General features: G+C 35.2%; 1 protein-coding gene across 5 annotated transcripts in view; it reads left to right on the forward strand.

Moving 5' to 3' along the window:
- Positions 1-12,776, forward strand: part of GOLGB1 (golgin B1) — a 103,815-nt gene that overhangs the window by 12,306 nt on the left and 78,733 nt on the right. For all 5 annotated transcript variants that reach the window (XR_007128474.1, XM_047735453.1, XM_047735463.1 and 2 more), the window contains exons 2-4: positions 7,368-7,462; positions 8,221-8,373; positions 8,583-8,735. Coding sequence is in view for 4 of the 5 variants with exons in the window: in XM_047735453.1 (XP_047591409.1) it covers positions 7,370-7,462; positions 8,221-8,373; positions 8,583-8,735 (399 nt within the window). In the remaining variant the exon portion in view is untranslated. The remainder of the gene's footprint in view (positions 1-7,367; positions 7,463-8,220; positions 8,374-8,582; positions 8,736-12,776) is intronic.

Here is a 12,776-nt window from a genome sequence, read left to right on the forward strand (position 1 = left end):
AGCTTTATGGTATATATATTTTCCCCAAATTATTAAATTTAAATTTTAGGTAGTTAACATACAGGGTAATATTAGTTTCTGGAGCAGAATTCAGTGATTAATCACTTACATACAACACCCAGGGCTCTTCATAACAAGTGCCCTCCTTAATACTCATCACCCATCTAGCTTTGGTATATTTTGAAACCAAAAGCATGTTGTCTCCAGCTTTGCTCTTGCTCAAGATTGCTTTCTCCATTCTGGGTTTTTTGTGGTTCCATATGATTTAGACTTTTAAAAAAATTTTTGTGAAAAAAAAAAAAGGAATTGGAATTTTGATAGGGATTGCATTGAATCTGTAGATTGCTTTGAGTGTGGTATGGATTTTTAATAATGTTCTTTAGGTCTGTGAATATGGACATCTTTCCATTTTTATATTTTTTCTGAATTCCTGTCTTCAATGTGTTATAATTTTCAGTGTATAGATCTTTTACTTCCTTAGTTAAATTTATTCCTAAGTACTTTATTTTTTAATTTTTTTTTTTAAAGATTTTTATTTATTTGACAGACAGATCACAAGTAGGCAGAGAGGCAGGCAGAGAGAGAGAGGAGGAGGAGGCAGGCTCCCTGCTGAGCAGAGAGCCTGATGTGAGGCTCGATCCCAGGACCCTGGGATCATGACCTGAACCGAAGGCAGAGGCTTTAACCACTGAGCCACCCAGGTGCCCCTAATTTTTTTAAAGATTTTATTTATTTATTTGACAGAGATCACAAGTAGACAAAGAGGCAGGCAGAGAGAGAGAGAGGGAAGCAGGCTCCCTGCTGAGCAGAGAGCCCGATGTGGGGCTCGATCCAAGGACCCTGGGATCATGACCTGAGCCGAAGGCAGCGGCCTAACCCACTGAGCCACCCAGGCGCCCCAGTACTTTATTTTTTTAAACTGCTAAGATAAGTGGGATTATTTTCTTAATTTAGGAGGGATAGCTTGTTGTTGGTATAAAGGAATATAATTTTTATATATTGATTTTACATCCTGAAACTTTATTGAATTCATTTATTAGTTGTAATAATTTTTAAAAAAGATATATATTAAAGAGAGAGAGAGAAAAGGGCTAAGCAAGGGGAAGGGCAGATGGAGAGAAACTCAAGCAAACTCCATGCTGAGTGCTGAGCCTGACGTAGGGCTTGATCCCACACTCCTGAGATCATGACGTGAGCCAAATCAAGAGTTGGACGCCCAACGAACTGAGCCACCCAGGCAACTCTAGTCGTTATAATTTTTTGGTGGAGTCTTTAGGGTTTCCTGCATGTAAAATCATGTTATCTGCATACAGAGACAATTTTACTTATTTCTGATTTGGATGCCTTTTATTTTTTTCCTTGCCTAATTGATCTGGCTAGGACTTCTAATACTATATTGAATAGAAGTGGTAAGAACAGGATCCTTAAACCTGATTTTAGAGGAAAAGCTTTTAGCTTTGTGCCATTGAATGTGATGTTAACTGTGGGCTTATCATATATGGCCTTGATTATATTGAGGTACATTCCTTCTGTACCTAATTGGTTGACAATTTTATTATGAAAGGGTGTTAAATTTTTTAAATGCTTTTTCTGCATCCATTGAGATGATCATGTGATATTTATCCTTCATTCTGTTAATGTAGTGCATCACATTTGTTGATTTGTGGATGTTGAACCATCCTTGCATCTTAGGAATACTTGTACTTGACATGGTGTATCATCCTTTTAATGTGATGTTGAATTGGGTATGCTAGTATTTTGTTGAGGATTTTTGTATTTATTTCATCAGGGATATTGGCCTATAATTTTCCTGTAGTGTCCTTCTGTGGATTCAGTATTCAGGTGATGCTGTCCTCATAAAATGAATTTGAAAGTATTTCCTCTTCAGTTTTTTTAGAATAGTTTCTATTTTGTGGTTCCTTTGTTCCTTTCTTCTCTTGCTGTTGTCTTGGGTTTTTCAACTTCTGATGTATGGCTTTTCATGTCTTATATCATTTTTAATGCCTTTTAGTCCTTTTGGTTGATTTAGTAGGTTGTAGTTCTGAGTTATTTTGAGCATGGCTCTTTGAGATGCTTCCATTTTCTGTATGGATATTTTGCTCTTTTTCTTATAATAACTTTGTATGGAAATTGTGTTACTTTTCAGGTGCTCATTTTTATGTTAATTTAATGTTGCTGAATTTTTAGAAGGAAATTTATTTTGGATAGCTTTGCTTACTTTTCAGAGCTCCCTTTTACATTGTTTTCCAATGTTGGTTCAAAATGTTGCCATTGGATTTCTGAGAATTCCAGGCTCTTTTTCCACTATCCCGGCTCTCTTTATCTGGGTCTTCCTTTGTTTTCTGTTGACTCTGTCTTAATGAATTTTGATTCTATCCTCAATAGAGACCCTGTTCTGAAAGAGAACCCTGACTTTTCATTTTTGAGAGTTCATGGGGCCCAGACTCTTTAGCCATTTCAGACCTTGCAGGTTCCTTGCATTTAGGTGCCGTTGGAGAAAGGATATACCTCTTTTTCATTTACTGTTCTTTAATTGGCTCAGCACATTTTCCAGTGAATATCCACTAGCTCCTTTGTGGTTCTCTTGGTATCCTGTCTGTCACTTCTTAACAGCTTCTATAGGGGAGCATTATTTTACCTCTGTCCCTTTAAGGTTTTTCACTGGGCCTGAGAATTAAATTTACATAGGACAGGTTAACAGGGAAAGCATACAGATTTATTTAGTATAAATTTTAAGTGACACTGGAGCCCTCATAAGGATATGAAGACCAAAAGAAGCAGTTAGAGTGTAACACTTATATATTGAGTTGGACAGAGAGCAGTAAATTGTGATAATGATACAAGGCAAAGGGGTAGTTACTCATGGAGAAGTGACTAGGAAGATAAGGATTCACAGACAAGATTTGTTTCTACAAATTCCTCTCAGCCTCAAGTCTCCATCCCTGCAGATAAGAATGTTACTTTCCCAGGACATCTTCTATGTGAGGTTTTATATCTTGCTTTCAGGAAGAAAAAGGGGAGGTCAGAGCATCTTCTTATACCTGCTGTTTTTCAAGTACCTTTAGCTCAAAATAATCTTTATGTCCAAATGGCATATTTGGGGTGGAACATTCTGCCATCCCCCTTCACTTCCCTCTTCCTTCCATATGGACAGCAACTGACATGCAGATCTTTTGGCTGCTGGTGGTTTGTGTATATCGTGTTTATTTTAGAGTTTGTGGGAAATTTTGCAACATAGTTTTTTTTTTTTTTTTTGTGGAAGCTGTATATAGGTTTTTGGCTTTGTTATCTGCTTTTTCAGTTTTTATGTGGGAATTCAGGAAGATCCACAATCAGTGCTGTCTCCTACACGCATCTTCTCAGAGTCCCATCAGTTGGTAGATTTTGTGTGTGTGTGTATGTGCTTGTTCCTAATGTGGTCTGAAAAATCTGAAGATGAAGTGAATTTGTTTGATAAATTAGGTTCTGCTATGACTTTCTTTGATTAGTGCAAATCTCTGTGCCTAATAAAGACTCTTTAGTTTTGGTGTTCATTTCCTTCATTAATGATTACTATAGAAAATTCAGTCTCTAGAGTTGAAAAGAAAGTTTAGTCTATGTAATGGTGGGTTGTATTTTTTTTTTTAAACTAACTATAGTTATGAGTCTCGCAGCTTGAGTGAGTGGTAACATATGATCCCATTACTTAAATGTGAGCCTGTGTTGTCTTCCTAGTAGTTACATATATACTAATACCTGTCCTTTGTTGCCCTTTGAGGAGTGGTTTTCTTTCCTGTTTCATACATCTTTCCTAAATGTTATATGCTAGTTAGATTATTCAGGATAACCTGTTACAGAAACAAACTCTCCACCACTTCTTTCTTAATTAAGGACCATGATTGCCCTAAACATTATTACTACTCAGAGTAGAAGAAAACTTTAGCAGAAATTGGTTTTATTCAGGTACTTATTTTGTGCAAGAGCTCTTGTATTTCTCCCTGCTGAGGCTTTTAAAGGCCAAACAACATTTTATCATTAAACATAAAATTTAGCATGATTACTTATAATAGTGCTATGAACAGTATAGTTCTGTTTTGATTTTTCCTACGAAGTATTAATACTTTCACTTTCAAAGAGTTTATGGACTAGCTATTGACATAATCTGAATGAATGAATAAATAATAGATAAGGAATGTAGGAATTTATGTGTGTGTGTGTGTGTTTACGTTGTCTTTTTCTTCTTTAATGAGTTTTGTTAGCTTGTATCTTTTAAAGAATTGTCCCATTTCTTCTATGTTGATGAATTTATGGGCATAGAGTTAATTTGTAGTGTTATAGTATTTTAATGTATTTTATAATATTTTAATGTATATTAGATCTATAGTGATGTTTCCTTTCTCATAATTGGTATTGATAGTTTGTGTCTTCTCTTTTTTTCCTTGATCAGCCTGGCTAGAGCTTTATCATATTTTTTGATCTTTTCAAAAAACCAACTTAAAAAATTATTTTAATTCCACTTAGCTAACATGTAGTGTTATATTAGTTTCAGGTGTACAATATAGGGATTAAATAGTTCCTTACATCACCCAGTACTTATCACGACAAGTATACTCCTTAATCCCCATCATCTATTAACCCATCACCCCCCACCTCAACTCTGGTAACCATCAGTTTGTTCTCTATGATTAAGAGTCTGTTTCTTTGTCTCTCTCTCTTTTTCTCCTCTTTGCTCACCTTTTTCTTAAATTCTACACATGAGTGATACCATATGGTATTTGTCTTATCTGACTGACTTATTTCATTTAGCATTATACTTCCTAGCTCCAACCATGGCATTACAAATGGCAAGGTTCCATTCTTTTTTATGACTGAATAATATTCTATTTTATAAATATATATGTATATACACACACACATATATATGTGTGTGTGTGTATATATATATATATATATATCACATCTTTTTCATCCATTTATCGATTGAAGGACACTTGGGCAGCTTTCATATCTTGGCTATTGCAAATAAAAAAAGGAGTACATGTATCCCTTTGCATTAGTGTGTTTTATCCTTTGGGTAAATACTTAGTAGTGCAGTTGCTGGATTGTAGGGTAGTTCTATTTTTAACTTTTTGAGGAACCTCCATACTCTTTTCCAGACTGGCTGCACGAGTTAGTATTCCACCAATAGTGCAAGAAGTCTCCTTTTTCTCCACATCCTTGACAACACCTGTTGTTTCTTGTGTTGTTGATTTTTAACTCTTCTGACACATGATATCTCATTGTGGTTTTGATTTGCATTTCCCTTATGGTAAGTAATGATGAACATCTTTTCATGTGTCTGTTGGTCATCTGTATGTCTTCTTTGGGGAAATGTCTATTCGTGTCTTCTCCCCATTTTTTAATCGGATTATTTGGGTTTTAGGTGTTGAATTTTGTAAGTTCTTCATATATTTTGGATATTAACCCTTTATTGGATATGTCATTTGCAAGTATCTTTTCCCATTCTATAAGTTGCCATTTAGTTTTGTTGATGTTTCCTTTGCTGTGCAGAAATTTTTTATTTTGATGTAGTCCCAACTGTTTATTTTTGCTTATTCTCCCTTGTCTCAGGAGATATCTCTCAAGTTGCTATGGCCAATGTCAAAGAGGTTACTGCCTGTGTCTCTTCTAGGATATTTATGGTTTCAGGTCTCACATTTAAGTCTTTATTTAACTTTGAATTTATTTTTTTGTATGGTGTAAAAAAAAGGTCCAGTTTGTTTGTTTGTTTCTTTCTTTTTCAAGATTTTTTTTTGCTTTGAAGATTTTATTTTAATTCAAGTTAGTTAATATATAGTTCAGTATTAGTTTCAGGGTTAGAATTTAGGGATTAATCACTTGCATATAGCATACAGGTGCCCTCCTTATGCCCATCATCCATTTACACACACACTGTTCCAGTGTGTCATTTAAAGGCATTGTTTCCTTCTTGATTTTCTGTTTGGATGATCTGTCCATTGATGTAAGTGGGTTGTTAAAGTCCCCTGCTATTACTGTATTATTACGGATTAGTTCCTTTACGTTTGTCATTGTTTTATGTATTTGGGTGCTCCTGGGTGGGTGTATAAATATTTACAGTTGTTATGTCTTCTTGTTGGATTGTCTCCTTTATTATTATACAGAGTTATTCATTGTCTTTTGCTACAGTCTTTGTTTTAAACTCCCCTTTACCTGATATAACTATTCCACTCTAGCTTTCTTTTGACATCCATTTGCATGATAAGTATTTCTTCATTCCCTCACTTTGAATCTGCTTGTGTCTTTAGGTCTGAAGTGAGTCTCTTATTGGCAGCATATAGATGGATTTTATTTTTTTTATCAGTCTATCACCTTGTATCTTTTGATTGGAGCATTTAGTCCATTTACTTTCAGAATAATTGTTGATATGTATTTATTGCCATTTTATTACATGTGTGGTCGTTTCTGGAGCTTTTCTCTGATCCTTTCTTGTCTTTCTCTGTTATGGTTTGCTGATTTTCTTTAGTGACACATTTGGATTTCTTTCTCTTTATTCTTTGCACATTTGTTAGTGGTTTTTGATATAAGGTTACCATTAGGTTTGTATATAACTTCTCCTTGATATAGTTGTCTTTGTTACATTTTAGGTCATTTAAGTTTGAGCCCATTCCCTAAGAACCAACTTTTGGTTTTATTGATTTTCTCTGTTTTTCTCTTTTCAGTTTTATTGGTTTCTGCTCTAACCGTAGTTTCTTTTTTATCTGCTTATATTTGTTTTATTTCGCTCTTCTTTTTCTAATTTCATACAGAAGCAGGATAGGTTGCTGATGTAAATTCCTTTTCCTTCTCTGCTAATATAGGAGTTTAATGCTGTTTGAATATTAACATTTTATTATGTTATGTTTAAATATTATATTTAAATTTTAGCAAAACCACATAATTTATCAGGAAACCCTCCTGAAAGAATGGCGTTCATTGGGGTGCATAAAAAGAAAAATTTTGCAGCATGATAGGTTTATTTGGCAAAGTAGGAGAAAATAACGTGCTGGCCAGGGAAGGAATGTTAGAAGTTCATGTTTGTAAATGAAGTTATGATGAAAGAAAAGGGATTAAAGATAACTTTAAAAATATTATTTGCCACTAAACAATTACATATCTGTATTTTATTTATTTTATTTAGAAAACGTTGGTGGTAAAAGTGCAGTTGCCACCGAAAAGAACACTATGTAACTACACTGTACATACTCAGATGTATTTTTAAAGACATCATGCTATTTTCTGTGTCTAATATATATCACCTATACAGTTTATTTCACTTATAGATGATATAGTTACAGTACATGAGAAGTCTGTATCCATTATAGTGATTGCTGTGTTTTCTTTTCTTGCAGAAATGCTGAGCCGATTGTCAGGATTAGCAAATGTTGTTTTGCATGAATTATCGGGAGAGGACACTGATGAGAATATGAGGGCTTCCCTAGACCCTGTGAGTAGCTCTGTTCTGAATTAAACTGATGAGACATATATTCCATGTTCTTCTGAGGGAAAGAATTTAAGATAGAAGGTTTTGAGCAGCCTCCATTTTGCTAGGTGGAAGAGAGGATTTATAAAGTATTGATACTTTATAAATGATCCTTCTCCTGTAAGTTTGTAGTCTGTGAGTCACAGTGAAGGGAATCAAATCCTGGATGAATTGTTTTAACTTCTCCTCAGGTACATATCCTGTTCCCTGGGAAAGGTTTGAATAATAAGTGGCAGAACTGGAGCACCTTTCAGATTTGAAAATATGTTTGCTATTGTAAATTTATCAACACTTCTCTTACAGTTTGTATTATATTTTTTGATAACCACATGAGGAATCAAAAGAAGTCCTTTAGTTTTCTGAAAGACAAGCAGTATTGCCTAGTGGTTAAGATAATTTTATTCAACTGCTCCCTTAAAATTAAATTTTGGGCTCCTCCACTTAATAGTTTGTTATCTTTGCTTCCTTTTATTTTTCTCTTTGTTAAAATTAGGATAATACCATAAGTGAGATAATGTTTTGTTTTGTGAAATGCTTAACATTTACAAAATAATGATTTTAATGGCTATGATAATAGGTATTATTAGATCAGAGCTGGAAAGATTTCTTAAGTATGGAAATGAAATGGGCAAAAGATAAAATGAAGTTGGAATGAAGAAACTCTCTTTTGGACACTAATACTCTTTCCCTGATGCACTGGCAACTTTTTGTCTAAATACTAGGCATTACCCCAAGAATCTGACATGGAATTTAATGATAGGACACAAGAGGATGTTCTGGAGCGCCTGGCTTATGCTGAGCAGTTGGTGGTGGAGCTAAAAGAAATCATTAGAGAGAAGGACATTCAATTGCAGCAAAAAGATGAAGTTCTACAGGTACTGTGGTTTTTCTCTTTTCTTGCCAAGCATTGGATAAAAAATAGACACAATATTCGCTTAGATTTTTTTTTTCACTTAGATTATTGGAGAATGTGATTCTTATTTCCCTAATACTGTAAAATGAGGGTTCCTGAGAATACTTTTGTTATGTATAAGGTACATGATGAACAAACATTTATATATTTACTGTCATTGTTCTCTGACAGGAAGAAAGAAAAGCTGCTGATAACAAAATAAAAAAACTAAAACTTCATGCTAAGGCCAAATTAACTTCTTTGAATAAACACATAGAAGAAATGAAGGCACAAGGAGGGACTGTTTTGCCTACAGAACCTCAGTCAGAGGCGCAAGTCTCCAAGGTATGGTAATGGGATATACTACACATTTTCTGAGTGGAAAAGTCGCCCATGATAGTAGATCTTCACAAATCACAAAAATTTATGAGGCTAAAGTAGTACAGCACTAAATGCTGTCCTTTCTTATCGAGCTTGCAGTCTAGCTGGGCTCTGGGCTACACACACACAGAATACAAGGCCAACAGAAAATCTAGACATGAAATGTAACCTAGGCTTTCAGAGAATTAAAAAAGGCTGATGGGACAAATAAATACTGCCGTGAGGCATTTGAATAGGAGAGGCACATTCTTTACGGAGGAATTTCATCTTTGATTAGAAGATTAAACTGTGTGGTCTGTTTAGGTTTCTGCCTCTCTCAGTTCTTTAATCCAGTGACTTGACACAGAATATTCTGTGTCCTCATATAGCCACATGGTAGCGGATTGAAGTTTCATCCATTGTAACTGAATCAACTAGATTGCCTTGGGTTCCTGTTGTAAGGGGTGCTTTCTAGGTTTATGACTGCCGCCAGCAAAATAATTTAAGGTCAAGGTTGGAGACAGGAGTACTGAAAGTGGTGCCTTTTGAGAAATAGAGTATTGTCTCAGTACTCACTTTCATTAGTTTCCTTATAGTTAAATCCCAAATATTCACATTTAGTCAGCCTTTTGGTGAACAAGAATCTTCAATTTTTAGAAGTTTGTATAGAATATATGGAGGCTGGCATATCACATGTGCACACTGCAGTTGGCCTAGACTTAACTCTGTATAAGAAATCTATTTATTTTTATTTTTTAAATTATACCTTGTTTTGCTCTTTGATTCACTAGCATTCTTTTTTTTTTAATTTAAATTTAGTTAACCAAGATACAGTACATCATTAGTTTCAGATGTAGAATTCAGTAATTCATCAGTTGCATGTCACACCCAGTGCTCATCACATCATGGGCCCTCCTTAATGCTCATTCACTACTATTCTTATCTCAGTGTTTTTAGTTCTTGGGAAATAAGGTTGTAATTGATTCTGTAGGCACAATACTGGGGTAACTGGTTACTTTCCTAGTACCCTGATTAGTCTTTCCTTTCTGGGTCTAATGCTCAGAAGACATTACTTTCCTACTTCAATAGCTTTATTTAACTTCTCAAGGCTTATTTTAGAAGCTTTTTCATTCTTCTCAAATAACTTGTTCATGTTGATTCTTTTCTTACTTCTTGGTTTTTTCCTCTGGTAATTTATTCTTGTAGCTGTGGTTCCAGCCTGTCCCCATGTTGCTTTGTTTCTTCTAACTGTCCCCCTACTATGATTTTTAAATTACCTATTTTGTTTTATTTTATTATCTTGTTTTTAAATTTAAATTCAATTAGCCAACATATACTACATCATTAGTTTCAAATGTAGAGTTCAGTAATTCATCAGTTGCTCCTTGCTCAGTGCGGAGACTGCTTCTCCCTCTGCCTGCCACTCTCCCTGCCTGTGCTCAATCTCTCTGTCTCCCTCTCTGACAAATAAATAGATGAAATCTTTATTTAAAAAAAAAAAAAAAAGGAATCTTTCATGGTTTGTCTCCCTCTCTCATGACTTCCCGTTCGGTTTTGCCTCCTTTCCCCTAATATCCTCTGCCTTGTTTCTCAAATTCCAAATATCAGTGAGATCTTATGATAATTTCTTTCTCTGATTGAGTTATTTTGCTTAGCATAGTACCCTCTAGTTCCATCCACATCACTACAAATGGCAAGATTTCTTTTTTTTCTTTGGGTAGCTGAGTAATATTCCATTGTATATATATACACCACATCTTTATCCATTCATCTGTCGACGGACATCTCAGCTCTTCCCATAGTTTGAGCTGCTATAAACATTGGGGTGCAGGTGCCCCTTTGGATCACTACATTTGTATCTTTGGGATAAAACCCAGTAGTGCAATTGCTGGATCGTAGGGTAGCTCTGTTTTCAACTTTTTGAGGAACCTCCATACTCTTTTCCAGAGTAACTGCACCAGCTTGCATTCCCACCAGCAGTGTAGAAGGATTCCCCATTCTCTGCATCCTCGCCAACATCTGTCGTTTCCTGACTTATTAATTTTAGCCGTTCTGACTGGTGTGAAGTAGTATTTCACTATGGTTTTGATTTCTGTTTCCCTGATGCCAAGTGATGTGGAGCATTTTTTTCATATGTCCATTAGCCATATGTATGTCTTCTTTGGAGAAATGTCTGTTCATGTTGTCTGCTTATTTCTTGACTGGCTTATTTGTTTTTTTGGGTGTTGAGTTTGGTAAGTTCTTTGTAGATTTTGGGTATTAGCCCTTTATCTGATATGTCATTTACAAATATCTTTTCCCATTTCCTACCTTGCCTTTTAGTTTTGGTGACCGTTTCCTTTGCTGTGCAGAAGCTTTTAACTTGATTAAGCTTTTAACTTGATTAAGCTTTTAACTTTTTGCTTTAGTTTTGCTTGCCTTTGGAGACGTGTTTGGCAAGAAGTTGCTGCAGCCAAGGTTGAAGAGGTTGTTACCTGTATTCTCTAGGATTTGATGGATTCCTGTCTCACATTTAGGTCTTTCATCTATTTTGAGTTTGTCTTTGTGTATGGTATAAGAATATGGTCTGGTTTCATTCTTCTACATGTGGCTGTCCAGTTTTCCCGGCACCATTTATTCAAGGGACTGCCCTTTTTCCATTGGATATTCTTTCCTGCTTGTCGATGATTAGTTGACCAGGGAGGTGAGGGTCCATTTCTGGGTTCTCCAGTCTGTTCCACTGATCTATGTGTCTGTTTTTGTGCCACTACTGTACTATCTTAATGATTACAGCTTTGTAATTTAACTTGAAGTCCAACATTGTGAAACCACCAGGTTTTCTTTTTTCAACATTCCCCTAACTATTTCTGGTTCCATACAAATTTTAGGATTATTCATTCTGTGAAACAAATGTCGATGATATTTTGATAAGGATTGCATTGAATGTACAGATTGCTCTGGGTAATGTAGATATTTTAACAATATTTATTATTCCAATCCATGAGCATGGAATGTTTTTCCATTTCTCTGTGTCTTCCTCAATTTCTTTCATAAATGTTCTGTAGTTTTTAGAGTACAGATGGTTTACCTCTTTGGTTAGTTTTATTCCTAGGTATCTTACGGTTTTAGGTACAATTGTGAATGGGATCAATTTCTTAATTTCTTTTTCTTCTGTCTCTTTGTTAGTATATCCAAATGCAACTGATTTCTGTGTATTGATTTTATAACCTGCTACTTTTTTGAATTCCTGTATGAGTTCTAGCAATTTTGGGGTGGAATCTTTTGGGTTTTCCACGTTGAGTATCATATCATCTGCAAAGAGTGAGAGTTTGACTTCTTTGCTGATTCGGGTGCTTTAATTTCTTTTTGTTGTCTGATTGCTTAGTCTAGGACTTCTAGTACTATGTTGAATAGCTGTGGTGATAGTGGACATCCCTGCCATGTTCCTGACAGGGGAAAAGCTCTCAGTTTTTCCCCATTGAGAATGATACTCACTGTGGGCTACTCATATATGGCTTTTATGATATTGAGGTATGTTCCCTCTATCCCTACATTGTGAAGAGTTTTAAGAAAGGAACCTGTACTTTGTTGAATACTTTTTCTGCATCTATTGAGGGGATCATATGGTTCTAGTGCTTTTATTTATGTAGTATATCACATTTATTTGTGGATGTTGACTACCCTTGCAGCCCAAGAATAAATCGCAGTTGGTTGTGGTGAATAATCCTTTTAAGATACTGTTGGATCCTATTGGCTAGTATTTTGGTGAGAATTTTTACACCCATGTTCATAAGATATATTGGTCTGTAATTCTCCTTTTTGGTGGGGTCTTTGTCTGGTTTTGGGATCAGAGTAATGCTGGCCTCATAGAAAGACTTGGAAGTTTTCCTTCCATTCTGTTTTTTGAAATGGCTTCAGAAGAATAGGTATTAGTTATTTAATGTTTGGTAGAATTTCCTTGGAAAGCCATCTGGCCCTGGACTCTTCTTTGTTGGGAATTTTTTTTTTCTTTTTAAAGATTTTATTTATTTATTTGACAGAGATTAC

Source organism: Lutra lutra, chromosome 1, assembly GCF_902655055.1.
Source record: "Lutra lutra chromosome 1, mLutLut1.2, whole genome shotgun sequence".
Lineage (NCBI taxonomy): Eukaryota > Metazoa > Chordata > Mammalia > Carnivora > Mustelidae > Lutra > Lutra lutra.